This window comes from Hemibagrus wyckioides, linkage group LG06, assembly GCF_019097595.1.
Source record: "Hemibagrus wyckioides isolate EC202008001 linkage group LG06, SWU_Hwy_1.0, whole genome shotgun sequence".
NCBI classification, from domain to species: Eukaryota; Metazoa; Chordata; class Actinopteri; order Siluriformes; family Bagridae; genus Hemibagrus; species Hemibagrus wyckioides.
The window spans coordinates 30,721,707-30,739,470 of NC_080715.1; the positions used below are offsets into that span (position 1 = coordinate 30,721,707).

The following is a 17,764-nucleotide window of genomic DNA, read 5'->3' on the forward strand; positions in this document are numbered from 1 at the left end:
TGGATCAAACTGAGGAACCTTGCAGCTGTGAGATGGCTGTGTTTCCTGCTGTGCCATCGGGCTGACACTAAATTATTACTCTAAGAGCTAGTTCAAAGTCATCCTTAAGCTTTGATTTTGTGTTTGAAATCATTTTTAAAGGTACAGTATAAACAATAATGTTACCCTGTAAACGGTACATAGGTTCTCAGGGTGTATCACTATCTTTACATCCGTGGTGACCAAAAAAGCATCTGATATATATCAGAGAGTGGAGTCTATTCACGCAGAGCTGGGGATTCGTGATATATTCCTCCGGCCCGTCTAAACGTTGGGCGTGAACGCTCCGGTCCCTCGCGCTCCCCCGCATCTCTCTCTCTCTCTCTCTCTCTCTCCCGCCCTCGCTCTCTCCTTTTTCTCTCAGCCAATCAGACCAGCAACTCCGCCCTGCGCGAGACCACGTGCCTCCGGAGCGAACTGGAAACCTGCTGCTCGCGCGCGGCGCGTCACTGTGGTTATAACGGGTAGCGCGAGACGGGAATGAAAGTAAAGTAACCGCATCTCGGAGCCCAGCGGATGTTACACCCAGCTCGCAAAATGGAATTGCCTTATTGCCCCATTTATCAGTTCTTTAGCTGTCTTTCTTTTTTCTTTTAATTTTTGACTTCCTGGGCATCTTCTCTTCCCGGTGTTTCATTATCCTCCTGCTCATCATCATAGTCACAATCTTTATTCTCTCTCTATTTTTCTCTCCATCATCTCGCGCCTGTGTGTTCTTCGGTTCCGGGCGGATCCGGTGCAGTCGCGCGACTAACGGCAGCGCTTAATGGGTCGCGGAAAATGGCCCCGTTTCGGCCTGTGAGTTGGCCTGAGTCGGTCTACCGGGGGGAAAACTGAGATGGGTTTCGCGGCGGTTTCTGCCTCAGCGGAGCCTCGGCGCTCATGGAGCCGCGCTGCCAGAGACTGGTTGTGGGTCGCTGTGGTCTCACTGCTCGCTACTTTCCCCGTGCAGCGCCTCCGCGCTTTTCCCTCTTCCCTCAGCGACTGCCAGACGCCCACCGGGTGGAACTGCTCGGGTGAGGAACGCATTTTGTTTTATTTCCAAAGCTTGCAAAAGTTTATCAACACAGAGCGGGTGGAAGTGCTGCGCCACAGCTGGAGAGCGCGACACGGTACTCAGGCTGCGTTCCAAACCGCGCACTGCCCTTCTGCACAGCCCGGGTCTGATACACACCAAACCGTGCCTGTCTGGAACCGTGTTGGTTTGGGACAACCATTCTCTTTCTTTTCTCTCTCTCTCTCTCTCTCTCTCTCTCTCTCTCTCTCTCTCTCTTAAAATCTCATAATATCTCATTATCTTTACAACAGTAACTGTTATTGTGCATTGTTACATGCGCAATGGTGATGTAAAAACAGCTTATTCTATATATTACACAGGCTATTACTATTTCGTGCCATATTGCGCGGTTGGGAACGCAGCCTTTCTCTTTCGTCTCTCTCTTTCTCTAGCCTATGACTCTCACTCCAGCTTCTGGTAGGATTTCGTGCGCACTAATAAAACATGCAAGTCTTTAGCTTGGTTACTTTTATCTAGTAGTGGAGTGTGTATATATTGGACAGATGTGCCAGTGTTGACATACTCCTCTGAGTGCAGTAGTAGACGATGCGGTTTGGGACACAGCCCTAACAGTGCGCCTTACCGGAGCCTGGAAGGCACTTGACACCACCAACACTACAAAAAAAAAAAAAAAGGATGAAGCTAACGTGGAAAATGCATGAAAACCGTGTGCGCCTTGACACACCAGTGATGTAGAGTATAGTGATATGAGGATGTGAGGAAGCTGGAATCTGCAGATTAGACTGCAATGTTAGACAGAAAGCAGGCGTGTGGTGTTTGGGCAGTGCTGCCTCGGGGTTTTCTGAGAGGCAAGTTGCTCTGCGTAAAGCGATCAAATCAGGCTTGAAGGCGCGTCTACAGAATGAAACTCTCCGTGAGTGTTCAGTCAACACCTCACATGTAGTGTCACCGTGTTCATTCTGCTCTGAGAGGAAATGTTATAGCCCATAAACGCTGTTTGTGTTTTGGCTCGGTGCTGACTGGATGCTGTTTAACGCTCGCCTTGTTTTTCCCAGTTTCAAGGCCTTACTGATTGCTATTCACATACTTGTTCAACATGAGCTTTTTCCAGGTCCAGATTTCAGTTTAATAAACACTTTAAAAAAACACATAAAGCGGTATCCTAAATGAAACAGCTATAAATAAGTTCTTGGCTGTTTATAACACTTGTTTCACTACTTCACTGTGAACTCTTTTTAACTCTAAAACTTTAAATAGCTTTTATTACTGATGATTTCCATTTATAGGGGTGTTTATTTGTTTTTGGGTTTTTTTTTTTGCTCCCACTAAAGAGTATGGCATAGGTCTAATTTTTGTTGTTGTTTTGCACGTGCATTCGGCAGTAAATATATCTGTTAATAATAATAATAATAATAATAATAATAATAACACAAATGAGGAGAAGGAGGCTCACTTCCTTTTACCAACTGAAACATTTTATTTATTTATTTATTTTTATTATTATTTATTTTTATTCTTTTTTTTTATTTCACAGTTATTCCGTCAAAGTTTGAATAAATACCTGTTTGTGTTTTTTTGTTGTTGTTTGTTTTCTTTTCTTTTTTTTGCGATTCCAGATGTCAGAACTATGTGCTTGAACCACCCTGCAATTTGAAAATGCATAAATAAATAAATAAATAAATAAATAAATCCTTATTTCAGTGTTATTGCAGTAAATGTACTGGAATACGAAAAATGTATGTATGTATATATATATATATATATATATGTATTAATGAACCTGTTGTATAAACAATACTTATATTAGTAATAGTTGTTGGACTGCCAGTAAGTTCAAAACCCTAATTTGTTTTATTATACATCTGTTTGTTTCTACTTGGGTTAATCTTTTGGATAAAGAATGTACATTGTCTATAGGTTTATATTCAGAATTACGAAAGGATTCACTCAGGTTTTATGATTATGTTTGTAAATTTGTCTTAATGCATAGACTGAAAATTTTCACTAAAGTTACAACAGAAAAAAAAAATCTGTGGCCGATTTTTCTGGTCATGCTTTTTGTCAGCTGGGGAAGTCAACTCCACAGCCAATATGATTTCTGTACAGATAAATGCTTGATTAACTGTAGCTGGACTTACTATATATTTTTTAATAATTTGGAGAGACTTAGATAGAATAACTTCATGCTAATTTTTTTTACAGAAGTAGAAACTTTTCAAATGTATAAAATATTAGGGTGTGGAACTGGTATAGTATATACTTTCATTTTTGTGAAAAGTCTATAATAACAGCAGTTTATAAGAGCAAAATAATAATGGGTTACGATGATGATGATGAGGATGAGGATGATGAGTACAGTGACAGAAAAATAACGGCTTTCCTGCGCTGCTTTGAGCAGGCTTGCATGTTTTATTCTTAAAGTTTTCAGCTGTATTTGTATAGTGTTTGTACACATGACCCCAAAAAAGGTTTCAAAGCAGGGTTTTTATTTTTAATTAACGACTCACTTGAGCACAATCACAGTGTAATCATGCATGTAGATTCCACTTTGCTGTGTGACCGAAGGTGACTATTTAAAAGGCCTCGTACATCCTTCCAGCCTGAGGGCAAGGCAGTTAAAAGACTAATAACTAGGACGCGGTCAGAAGTCGCTTCACTCGATGTGACTAATTTGTCGTAATCGAGGCTTTATAATTACTTAACAAAGGCCCAGGTGGTGAGGAAAAAGCAGAGAAATGTGAAAGACATGGCAGCTACAAGACAGGAATGTGCAGTGAAGAGGACAAAGCAGGCTGCTAATTGCATCACTGATCTGAGACCTACTTTGTTTTTCCGTAACAGATGTGAATAGAAATTTGAGTCTTATACGTTGCCTTTTCAGTGAAACAGCTTCCAAAGATGGTTAGCAACAGCCCAGGCTTCCTGACCCGGGTTTTATTGATTTATTGTTCAGAGATTGTGTTGGGTTGTGTACCGTATGATGCATTCGCAGCTGTCGAGGAGCGAATCGCAGAGCGAATGTGTTTATGTGATTTAGCCATAAAAGTCAGCATTACATGATTAGCTCCGAGTTCATTAACAGAGACAATAGAAAGCAGAATACAGCTTCCTGATTTAGTGAATGTGAACATATGGTGGTAATGTTTGCAAGCTTATGATATTACAGTAGCAGAAACTGGCATGTTTGCTGCAGTAATCCCTTAAGATTCTCCTGGATTGTAGGCAAAATGAAGTAAAGACGCACATTCAAGTGAAAAATCATCCCATACTCTTGTTTTTATTCTTTTCCCCAAAACAATCTCTTTTACTTTTACTTATGCCCCAAAACAACAATCTTCTATACAAGGAAGTTACTGAGTAGTTAATATTTTAACATGTTAATCTACAGCGTTAATATCACAAACACAACTTTTGCTCGGTTTACTAAATCCATTTTTCATCTTTGACACAACAATTAAAGTGGAAGTTCCTGCATGAGACAAAAACCCTGGCCTTGACACTGCATTTCCTGTTTTTCATCCAGAAAGTGCCATAATGCTTTATAGAGCAGTGTATAAACATCACCTGTTAAATATTTGATGGCGGCCAGCTTGTTTTTTTTAATTATTCACGGGGCTGAAACAGTGGCCTCAGGCAGAAAGAACAATCAGCCCTGTCCCTCGATACCTGGCTGTTTGGCATATGCGTAGTAACAACAGTCGGCCAAACCTTCTCCGCTGAAACTGTACGCTGCAAACCCTTCCAACAAGCAGCTAGAGACAAAAACAATGCAGAAATAAGAGCGCACGAGCCAACATTTCCTTATCTCTGTATTAAAAAGTGTGGAAAAAGTTAGCCTAATGTTGATGGAGCATCATTCTTCTGACTGTGTTATCGATGGAAGTTTTCTGATTCATTGTGGTTGTCCGACACGTTGACCTGTTGTTGCAGTACAAATTATCGCTTGTTATTGAACAGCAAGGATTTACTCACGCTCCCACCAGCAAATTCCTCCGTCTTCATTTCGTCACGCTTCAGCAACATATCACGCCGCCGGCTTCTTTTTTTTTGGCATAATGATGGCCATTCACAACTGAGAAGCCATAATGGAGAAAGCCTGGAAGACAACATCATAATAAATTTTTATATTCTGTAAAGGAGGATGTGGATATAACTTGCAGGCACGAGGAACTATATGGCATTCAAGCGGCCTTTCATAAAGGTTACGTAAGGAATCTAAAAATGGTTTCTGCAGCCACTGAAGCATAAATATTTTCAGGCGAAAAAAGAAAACATCACTTTCCTGTGTTAGAATAGACACTCGTTTTATGTCCTTTGGTCCAATTCCCACCCACTAGCTATCACACATGAGCTACTGAGAAGGGAGAATGAACACACTTCCTTTAAGACACGTGAAGGATTCATGATGCCTCACAGGAAAACATAACACACACATACACACACAGAGGACAGAACTATCTGTTCTCTTTCCATTACATGGGCTGACAGACATCCATGATTGGCTAGCATCCCTGTGATTGACAGGAGAGAGAGAGAGAGAGAGAGAGAGAGAGAAAGAGTATACCACCCCCCTCCACCCAGAGAGCCATTTTTCCACCGTTTTGCTCTATTGATCACAGATTGCTACGTTGTTGTCAGAAATCAAGCATCTTCCAAATCTTCATCTGTTGCACCACGCACAAGCAACCTTTGTTTGACAAAACACAATAAAACTGTCACTCTCCAGGACAACCACTATGTTTCTTGATGTTCTTTTTTAGTCGGGACTCTATGATGACTCACCATCATTTGATCATATCAGGGGTGGACAAATGATTCATTCTCCAGACCATACGCTCCAGCCTGCTGCCCAGTCCCCTGTTTTGGGAAAAACAGATCCAGCAAGGTTTACTGACATATAGTCATCGAGCTTTAATATAGACTAATGAGTGTATGATCATCATGCTTGCGTCCTCTGGAAACACTTGTGTTCACCTGACCATGCTGGAATTACAAATTAGCATGACAATATCCCTGTGCACAAAGCCCCTGAGCTCCATGAAGATGTGGTTTGCAGGTTAAGGTTGGAGTGGAAGAACTGGAGTGTCCTGCACTGAGCCCTGACTCTGATTCAATCCCACTGAACACCTTTGGGATGAACTGGAACACCGACTGAATGCCAGACTTCCTCACTCTTACAATGTCAGTGTCTGATCTCACTTGTAGCTGAATGGACACAAATCCCCACAGCTACGCTCCAAACTCTAGTGGAAAGAAGATTGGAGCTCATTAAAGTAGTGAAGAGGAAAAAATCTAGATATGAGATGTTCAACATGGACATGTGGGTGTGATGGTCAAGGGTGCACAAACTTTCATGCATGTATTGTAGCTGACCAAAGTTTTGGTTATCAGCTGAGCTGTTCTGTCGTCACGCTATGCACAAAATATCTGATTCCTGTCTATTGTTTTGAAGTGTGTAGTGCAATACATTTGAAACGTTCACTTCTGTTTCAGTATCTTGGTGTGACGCACCACCATGAAGCGTAACCTACATGCCAAATGACAAAGTTTGCTTGTTGAACTTTTCTCTTCCTCCACCTGCATATCATCTGAAGCTCCATTTATTTCTCCATATCGAGCAGTTGAACTCTTTTGTAATCACATTTCTGATGTTCAGCTCCAGAGGCACAAAAACGTACCCATCAATAAGCATCAGTTCTCAGATCTTTTTACACAATGCTGTCATTATTTTCAGTTGTTCCGAAATCCACAGCGAGCTGGTCAGGTTGTGCTGCCAGATTGGACATGTTCCCATCCAATTAAGTTGAACTTAATGAAGCTCTGTGGGGATAAATGACCTTGGGTAATTTCCTTTGTCTTCTCCAGGCAGGATTTTGAACCGAGAAGGCGTGTTTGTAATTACCCCATGATGGGCCGCAGTGCAACAAATTAATACTGACTGGACTCTATTTACAAAGTGACGCGAGTGGCCCAAGTGGCCCACATTCAGAAGACGGGCGAGGCAGCGTGTCATGAATACGAAGCCTGTTAGGAAACAAGCCTCTCATTTACAATTGTTTGGGCTTTTTACAATAACGCAATTCTGCTTATTAACACGGTTAGCGAGAGCATGAGGACACTATAGTCATCTGACCGTCTATTCATAATAGCAGTGGTCATGTGACCGTCCAATCATAGTATCACTACAACTGACATTAGGAACACATTATATACACATTTATTATTATTACTTTTTATTCAGTTATAAGTTGAGACACATGACCCATGACTAGGATTTTTTTTTTGTAAATTAAAGGACATGCTGCTGACCCTCCTTTTTTATAAAGGAAGGTTTGGCAGTTATTCGCTACAGTATACTATCTGATTAATTATGTTATTATGTTCAAAAATTTGGAATTTGCACCAAATGAACTTTCCCGTCTTGTGGAAATAATGTTTAGCTCACTGTCAAACTCTAAAATCAGATTTTGCAAATACATGTGACATGATGAAAAAATACTCTCTCGCTTCACAGCTTTGGTGATGTTTGCATGTCTGTCATATGTCAAAGTTCCACTTCCTCTACGGTCGTTCGTTGCTTCTGTATATATATATATATATATGGTCTATTTGGGAGAAAGAAGTACAGCGTAAATGTTTATTAGTCAACCTGAACTTCGAAAGAGAAGTCCCTGAGCCACTCTTAGCCACACCCACACAGTAATCCATACAGATCATTCCAGAGAGAAATGACCCCTCTTTCTCACTGCCCTTCAGAAGATGAGTTGTGAGTTGTTCTTTTGTGAAGGAAAACCTTTATTTTTTTCATGGTATTTTAAAATAAATCTACCAAAGCATCTGCCACATGCTCTTTGTTTTCACGAAGGCTGACAAACTGTGTTTTTTTAGCTCAATAGTTTGTCCTGTAACCTAATTTAAAAGGAAATGTGGTCATTTACTCTCAGATCAGGTAGCTCCATAATCAGTGCTCGACTACTAAAAAAACTCTCAACTACAAATTGCAGGCTAATAAGTTGTCCAAAAATGATGTGAATGTTTACATGGGGAAAGTTTTCAGGGTCAAGGGGATGATTAACTTAACCAAATGTAGGTATATTATCAATATTACATTCAAATCTGAGTACAGACTTTCCTTCACATTGCTCTGGTATGTTGGATGAAATGTTCTGACTTGTTTTTTCCCCCTCAGATTCTAACCTAAAAAGATATTTTTTAAAAAATTTGCTATGTAATATTTTATAAACCTCTGGTGCAAAATTAACTCCAAATAAAAAATTTGTCTGAAAAAATAAATAGTCTGAAATCTAGAAATCTAGACTAGAAAAATAGTCTGAAATCCCAAAGGTCCCACAGTAGCACATTTACTCCATCCAAAGAGCCTCATACAGAGGAAGGACATTTGTTTGTCTGTATCCAAAAACAACATTAATATCAATCCAGTGTCAGTAAGCAGCCAACAAGGTTAAAGGTCAAATATCAGGGCCGTAGATTTCCAAAAGCATCGCAGCACGATTTCATTATTAAGTGTAAGTGCGAGCATCTCTCTTTCTCTCTCTATCTCTCTCTCTCTCTCTCTCTCTCGGTTCTTCTTTGCGAGGCCATGTCCATCTTTGCGTTACAAGGTGCTGATGTGAAAAGTGTGCAGTCATCAGTGCGCAGTTTTACTGTCATCACTTAGAAGCTCATTGTGTAACAAATATACTCCAGTCAGGATTGCTGTGGATGTTAAGTGATCCTTGACCAAGAAGTCTAGCATTTTGTATACAGCGGAACTGCAGCTCACGCTTTGTGGCCTTGCTTTAAAGATACACAAACAATTCATTTCCTACTAATTAGCATTCAGGATTCTTACAGTTAACACCAGGGTTTGTGACGCATCTGAAAAGGCTGTGGAGAATATCTCTAATATTCAAATGAATTGAATTGAATTCAGTTTTATTTCTAGAGTTTAACTTTTAACAATTGTGTCAAAGCAGCTTTACTATAAAAATTCTGATTAAAAATGACAAAAATTTTAATTTAAATTTACGTTTAACAAGCAAGCCAGAGGTTATGGTGGTGAGATGATATGAGGAAGAAACTCAGAAGAGAACCTCATCCTCATCTGGGTGACAGCGGAGAGTGCGATTATAAATAATGTCCTTTCTGCAACTGTGTATAGTCAAATGGATTAATTTCTGAATATATTACAGAATTAACATTAATACCTTCCTGCCAAAGCCATCAATCGTTGGCAACAGCGCTCCAAAGCCACCGCCATGGTCTCCAAGTGGTTCTATCCTCAGCAGTCCCATGCATTACAGATTCATGACCCTACATGACTTCTTTTCAATGAAACCTTCAATATGGCTCTAGATAAGAGGTCCATTTTGTTGGGGCATTGGTGGCTCAAGTGGTTAAGGCTCTGATCAGGGTTTAAGCCCCAGCACCACCAAGCTCCACTGTTGGGCAATTAAGCAAGGCACTTAACCCTCTCTGCTCTAGGGACGCTGTATCATAGCTGCCCCTGCGCTCTGACCCCAACTTCCTCAGCTGGGATATCCAAAGAAAAGCATTCCACTGTGCTGTAATGTATGTCTGGCGATAATAAAGGTATCTTGCCCTTCATATAGAGAACCACTCCTTTTAAGAGTGAAGTCTTCACTGGGAGTTCTGTGCAAGAAAATTTTTTTGTAAATGTTGTGGTCCCTTATATTCCTTCCATATGTTTTAAGGAATAAAGAATAGAAATGGTAATGCTAATGCCACCATGATGATTGCATCTAAGGTAAAGCTTGACTAGTATTAGCCTGCAGTCACCCGGTAGGCGTGGTCAGGCGGGCCCGAGGATAGCGCTCTATTCCCGGTGTGTTACACGTGGCTTCACATGCCCTGATGGAAGTACGTGATAGTTTTCACATTCCCTGGTTGGTGGCTTCAAATCCAACCAAATGCACAGCCAGAGTTACACGCTCACTAGGTAGATGGAAAGCGGAGAAACATTAGGAAAAGCACACGAGGGAGAATGCAGACTCACGGAAACTCCATGAGATTGATAGACAGATAGATCCTCACATGCATGCATGCCTACGCACATAAATTATTGATCCACAAGGCCGTTAGTATGCATAATTAATATCACTAAGGGGTTAATGGGATCGATAACGGAAATTGCCATGCTTTTTTTTCCCCCTGCATATTGCCACATATGATATTTAAATATCTAATTCCAAGTTTTCATTTCCCTTAGAGGTGCATTATTGTCTGTTTGGCCCAGAGCAATACTTTGCATGTTATTTAGGGAGCATGTTATTAGAGCATGAATTCGAGCGAGATGTTAAGAATTAGCCCACAGAGGTAGGACACATGCCCAAGAGGACACGAGAGATAAATGACAAGCGTATCGTTGGCTGTTTGCTTAAGGACACTGAGTCCAGTATGGGCGAAAATTCAAGGTTAATAGGGTTTGTGTGGTCTAATTATTTCACAGGATTGACCTTTTAACCAGGAGTGGTGTGGCCTGGAAGACTGGAAGAAGTGAACAAAGTAAAAATCCTTAAGAAGTTTAAATCCTTAAAAAAGTAAAAACACAAGCTGAGAAGAACACTCTCATTCAGAAGATTTTTCGTGAAATGAATAAAGATATTTTAGTGAAATGAAACACATTACAAAGCACAACTGCAACTTTTTTAATATACTCCCATCGGCCACTTTAATAGGAACACCAGAAGTGTTTCAGTTTGAGTGTCAGATCCCTGTTCGTAGCCGACCCTGATGCGGTCTTGTGCTGTTCTGTCTCAATGTCTTGTGCCTTCTGAGATGCTTTTCTGCTCACTACGGTTGTAAAGAGTTTCCATTTGAGAAACTTCCTGCCACCTTGAAATAGTTTGTTCTCTCTCATCAATAAGCTCTTTACCACGGTTGTAAAGAGTGTTGTTTTTTACACGCTTGTTTACACGCTTGTTACACGCATAGAAATTTCACTCATGCAGCTTTTGCACCATTCTGTGTACTTTACAGACTGTTGTGAGTGAAAATCTAAGGAGATTGGCAGCTTATGAAATGCTCCAACATCTGCTACCAACATCCACATACGATTAAAGTCCCGGAGATCAGACTTTTTCTTCATTCTGATGGTTGACATGAACGTTAACTGAAGATCTTGATGTGTATCTGCATGATTTCATGTGTTGTGCTGCTGCCACATGATTGGCTGATTGAAGCGTTTTGTAAATGCATGAGCAGGTGTACAGGTGTTCCGCTCACACTGGCTGCTGAGTTTTTAACTAAGCACTGTTTTTTTGTTTGTTTGTTTGTTTTGTCAATACGGTATCCAACATGATCCATAAACACCTGAATATGTACAACTGGTGATGCATATCAGTGAATAGATGTTCTGGTAGTTGCAGTTGCAGTGTAGACATCAGACGAGGTCTTCATACAGAACCATTTTAAAGGCTTTATTAAAAAAAATAATAAAATTATTATTTATATTAATAAAATTAATAAAATAATAAAAAAATTCTTCTTTTACTTCTTTTTCTTCATTTCTTCTTCTTCTTCTTCTTCTTCATCTTCTTCTTCTTCCTTTTCTTCATTTCTTCTTCTTCTTCTTCTTCTTCTTCATTTTTATCTTCTTCTTCTTCCTATTCTTCTTCTAGAGACAGAGAGAAAGTGTGAATTACATTTCTATTAAAATGCAAAGCTATAAAAGATGGAAGATTTTTCCTACGTGATGATTTCCCTGATGATCCAGTTGTATTTTCTTCATAATTTCTTTATAACATCTTTATTTACACCCTCTATGAGTTCACACAAACATGTAGACAAAAATAAGGATCTGTTTTCCAGAATAACAAACTTAATAAAAGGCTAATAATTGAGATGAATATTGTTAATATTTCTAACCAAACTGTATATGTGTGCAGTGCTGCAACAAGTAGTGTTGCATGAATGAATAAATTAATGAATGAATGACTGAATTGATGGATGAATGAATATATTAATAGATGGATGGATGAATGAATGAATGAATGAATGAATGAATGAATGAATGAAATGATGAATGGATGAATAAATGAATGGATGTGTGAGTGAGTGAGTGAGTGAGTGAGTGAGTGAGTGAGTAAATAAATTTATGAGTGAGTGAGTGAGTGAATGAATGGATAAATGAGTGACTGCATGAGTGAGTGCGTGAGTGAGTGAATGAATGGACAAGTGAGAGAGTGAATGAATAAATAAATGAATTGATGGATGGATGAATAAATGAATGGATGAATAAATGTGTGAGTGAGTGAGTGAATGAATGGATAAATGGATGGAAAATGAGTGAGTGAGTGAGTGAATTGATGAATGAATGGATGGATGAATGGCTGAATGAATAATTAAAAAAAATGAATGAATGAATGAATGAATGAATGAATGAATGAATGAATGATTGAATGAATGAATGAATGAATGAATGAATGAATGAAAGAAAAATAATGATATGTTAACCTTGCCTCGCAGAAGACTATTACACACTCTCGCCGAGCGTCCGTCCTTCATCCTGAGGGTCTGATTAGCTAAAGTCAGTTCAGACGGTTGGTATGAGTGCCATGATGGCTCTGGCTGATCAGCCGGCCACTGACACGCTCGCAGTTTCTCCTGCTGCCTCTGCCATGTAAATCTTCTTGCCTTGGACAGCTTGTCCTTATGTGATTTCTGGGTAATGAGGTGAGACTCGGAGAGTCCACAGCCTTTGTCCGATAGCTTTTGTGGAATAATGAAATCCCTCCTTGCGTCAATAGGGTTTATTACTGAGATGTCTTATGTGCTGAAGGAAGATGAGTCATATTTTCAATACAGCAACCAGCAAGGCTTTGTGAGGGAAAGATACAGATTTTTTTTTTCACTATAAAATCAAAGAGTTTCGATTCACTGCTCTGTGGTTTGGCGTATGAAAGCCTTTTAAAATGCATTCGTGAATGATTCATAATATAATTGTAGGAATCTGGATATTTCAGCAAAGATTTTTTATTACCGTGTAAAGGCTGTAACAAGTCAGTTAATCTTACACCAATATACAGCATTCTTGGTGATTTATTTATTTATTTATTTATTTATTTATTTATTTATTTTTATTTATTTTTTTAATATATTTTTTTTATTTCAGTTAATGATGGATTCATTTCCTGATCTTTCCTGTACAGACTTGCTAACAAAACGATAAACATTTCGGCTTGTCTACTTTTCTGCATTTGATAACATTTCTCACGAAATCTTTAACTTTAATCGTGAACCATAGACTAGATTAAGAACGATGCTGATGTATAAAAATCATGTGAAGATTTAAACTATTACAGAAGAGTTAGAGATAATGTTCTGAGCGTTACTTCTACTTAAACATTTGAGTCTTTTTATACAGTCACATGATGCCTGAAACTGGGATTCGAATCCTACTAAAGCAAATTCATTTTGTCATTTCAGAGAGACATGAAACCCACACCGCTCTCAGCTCTGACATTTTTCCATCTCTAAGCGAAACAGTTAGCACTTATTACGTCTCTGTTTCTGGGTAAAACAGCTCATATATCTCCCCATTTTCACCTTACTGTATAATCACTGGCTCCACATGTACGGAAGAGCTTTAAGATCTAATTAATCAGGAGGAGATCCAAAATGTGCATTTGGGATTGATTGAAATGGAGCTTCATAGGTTTATTGTGTGTTTCTTGGTGTTCACCTGCTTTCTTGAGGGATGTCTCATTCCAGCAGTTTTGCTGAATATCTTGTACATAACTATTAGATTTTAAAAAATAATAAAAATCAGAGGAATAAACTTCCATTTCCATTTTTTTCTGACTGAGGTTGTGAAAATTTTGGATTTTTTTGTTTTGTTTTGTTTTTAATATTATATCATATTTACACAGTACAGTGTGCTACTGCAACATCTGTTTAGTTATATACTTTTAGTTTAGGTGATTTAAGTGGTTTAAGTTTATTTCTGTAAAAAATAAAATAAATAAAATAAAAAATAGTATAAAGATTAATAGAGGGAAAAATTTTGGAGTGGGTTTTTTTTGGGAGCTAAACTTAATCATATGGGGGAAAATTAACTTGAGAATGGTCATCTCTGTTACCATAGCGACTAGATTGAGGGAACATACTGTAATTCACTCTTAACTAGCTATCTGAAGCTGAGTGAGGACAACAACTGCGTAATTAAGATGTCCTTGTTAGCCTGAAGTAGTCTTATACTCTCACTAATTTTTCAGTGAATTACTTTCTGGTTGTAGGAGAGTCCAGAAGATCTAAAGCTGAGACACACAAACCGAGTCAAAGGCGGAGACACGGACTAAGAGGCAGGATGACGTAAAAGCTGAGAAATGCTTCAGAAGGCGATTTCATCATACGTAGCAGATCACATTTATTAAATAAATAAATAAATAAGCTAACAAAACAAACAAATAAATAAATTCACTGTAAGAAAATGATCGCTATTTGAAGAGGAACGCCACAGAGGAATATATTACATTTCAAGTTAGAGATCTTAAACTTTAAGAGTTAATGACGTCTTAACTAAACCGTCCTAAATGCCCTGAAAAAGAGAAAAGTGTCACGTGACTTAGTTTAAGTTTAGAGGTTAGAGGTTGAAGGTTAGAGGTTTATTTATTCATAGTTTAGCAGTCACATAAAACCGGCGTATTCGACATGCAGTCCGATGGAGTAACAAAGTGTTCCCGGTCCTGCGTTTGTTCAATTCCTGATGCTTACAGCATCAATAAACATTATATTAGTGTAGATTCTACAAACATAAAGATTCAAAATCAAGGAATTTTTAGACACACAAAACCCTTTTTTATTTTGATAATTATGCGCAAAACATTCAGACGATTAATAGCAGCTGGGATTCCTGCCTTCATCATCGTGACACGGCATCCAAGAAGTAAGAAAATGTCAAAAGAATACCACCTTCATGTCTGATCTAGTTTTTGTTGAACGTCTGATACGTCAGAGACTCACAGACAGATCAAGGCCCACGTCTTCTAGCGTGGCTAGATCGCCCAGCATCACACGCTGTGATTTCTTCCAAGATCAGGAGCACAATCGCTCAGACTCTGACAACTCTGAGGAATCCCAACCCTTATTAAAAGCACCTATGCGGCTGTGTTGAGCGGACGTGACAGCATCAGGATTAACTTTTGGTACGTTTGGTCTGTCTAAATATCCTTGGCTCGTTTATTATCTATCTGTAAATATCACACTGTATTAGGTTCCTTGAGGACTTGTGATTGCTGTCACTGTGCTGATTTTATGTGAGGGCCTGGAGAAGGAGTAAAACACAGCCCTGCATGCGGTATTAGGAAAATAATCAACAACAGGGTGGAGTAATGAGGTCCAAAACGATGTTGCCGAGGTTGACATCATGTGATTAAATAACATCATGGATGTTTTTGTTACATGAAATGTTATGGAGCAAGAGTGAAACAGCTCCCATCATCATCATCATCATCATCATCGTTTAAACATCATGATACACACAGTTCTGTAAATAACTACATGCATAATTTGTTGATGGACATGGAATGGGTCGCAGTGGGAAATGACGACATTAGCACCATGAACACAGCAGAACTATTTTTTTTCTTCCTACTAAACAGACGAAACTTGATCTTGATCCACCATGATCTCTTCATATCACTTCTGAAAAAAAGTACATTCTGCTCCTAAATATTTTTTCCGGAGCCATATATATTCATACTATGTAGCATCTTATTAATTGTGAAGCCTTTTTTAGTAACTAAGTCATGAAGAGTCACATCAAGGCAACATTTAATGAGTACAGTGTGAAGTGTTGCTTTGACGTAAATGTATTGCAGATGAATAAATATTTCACCAACTAATCGAAACAAAAGCAACAAAAAACTAAACATTCGATCCAGTTGCGCTGATTTACGATTGTATTTGATCAATTTAAAATGTAATCAAGAGGCAGATGCTAAAATTGGGATCCAGATTAGACCACGCCATGCCTCATTTCTGCAGACCGACTACATCTCTGCCCTTCCTGGCTCTCTGAGGCTCGGCTCGGCTCAGCTTGTTTCCCCCCCAGCGGTTTCCAAGGTCTGTGGATAATTGCTTTAATTGGCATGTAAATGAGGCGTGCGAGTTACGTAAGGCCACTTCAGGACCGGCCCTCGAAGCAGGAGTCTTAAGTATTATCAGCTCCGCTGGAGCTTGGCTCATGTCGAGCTGCATTCCTGTTCAAATGGACACTGCGAGATGAGCCTGGGGAATGGGGAGTAAAAAAAAAAAAAATATATACATATATATATATATATATATATATTTATATATATATATATATATATATATGTATAATTATATGTATATTTATATATATATATATATATATATATATATATATATATATATATATATATATATATAAAATCCTTGCCGTAAGCTAATGTGCTTCGACATCAAATATCCCAAGGAGGAAAAACAATTCCTTGTCGCAGCACGAAGCCATTACAATGATGTATATAAGTTTGAATCTGAATATATGAGAATAATACGAGGCCTATCATGAAGCATTAGACTCGGTGCAATGTCACACATAAATGTCACACATTAAAGGATACAAATCGTGTTTTTTTCTCCTTGTAATCAGAAAAGATTACAAAGTCAGCCAGCTTCCTGTGCTGTGTGGCTCACGCTACTGCCTTTCTGTGAGGATTATTTTACAGGCTGCTTTACCGTCCTGTTTCAGTTACACTCGGGTTTAAGGCCATAAACGGAACCGATTCATCAGCGTTAGAAAAGCTCACGTCACGCTCGGAACGCTGCCGAGTCTCTAAATCGTGGCGATTCTGTCAGCAAAAAGTGAATCTCGCACACAGACAGACACTCGGCATATGTGTTAAGCTGAAGAGGGAATTGAGGCCACAGCTCCAAGAAGTGGATCACAGCATACCCACATGCCACTAAAATGCCCCGGCGAGAGGCTTGTCTCGCTTTGTACAGGGAATTTTCATACAACAAAGCGAAGTTATGGCAAGAAAGCAGATTCTGACGAGCTCGCTGCTGAGGATAGACCACATGGACAGCCTGGAAATACACGATATTACTGTGGATAGAACCTCTGAGTTTAGAAACCATGGAGATTGGACTGCAAATAACTTGAAACGATCAGTTTTGCACTCCATCATATTCCAACAAAACAGACTAGCACTAGAATGAATCTCCTGGTTATAGAGTTGCACTTTTTGACCACACAGTTAAAGAATTATAATCTCACTCTCTGGTGTCACCCAGATGAGGATGAGGTTCCCTTTTGAGTCTGGTTCCTCTCGAGGTCACTTCCTCATATCGCCTCAAGAGGTTTTTCCTCACCACCGTCACCTCTGGATAAATTTGCATTCATAATTTATATCCTGAATTTTTATATTTCTGTAAAGTTGCTTTGTGACGATGTCCGTTCTTAAAAGTGCTATACGAATATAACTGAATTGAATTAAAGGACAAAAAGCAGCATCAGAATGACCATTAATACTGGACAGTAAAATATTTTGCATACCATTGTACCACAGTTCAGTCCCTCCATTTGTGAATGTTTGATTTTGCTGCTATGTTGTCCAAAAATTTTTATGTGAGATTTTTGTGCTTTTGTGTTTTGAGTAAAAATACTTGAATTGGTGAAATTTCAAGCACAGGATTTTTAAAACTCCAACCAATGAAGACACA

The 17,764-nt window shown here is 39.0% G+C and overlaps 1 protein-coding gene across 2 annotated transcripts in view; it reads left to right on the forward strand.

Annotated features, from left to right (window-relative positions):
• The first annotated feature begins 471 nt into the window (after positions 1-471).
• Positions 472-17,764, forward strand: part of tmeff2a (transmembrane protein with EGF-like and two follistatin-like domains 2a) — a 98,712-nt gene continuing 81,419 nt past the window's right edge. The window contains exon 1 of one of the 2 annotated variants that reach the window (XM_058393454.1): positions 472-1,055. In XM_058393454.1, coding sequence (XP_058249437.1) covers positions 878-1,055 — 178 coding nt within the window. In that variant the 5' untranslated portion in view covers positions 472-877. The remainder of the gene's footprint in view (positions 1,056-17,764) is intronic. The other variant, XM_058393453.1, reaches the window with a different exon arrangement.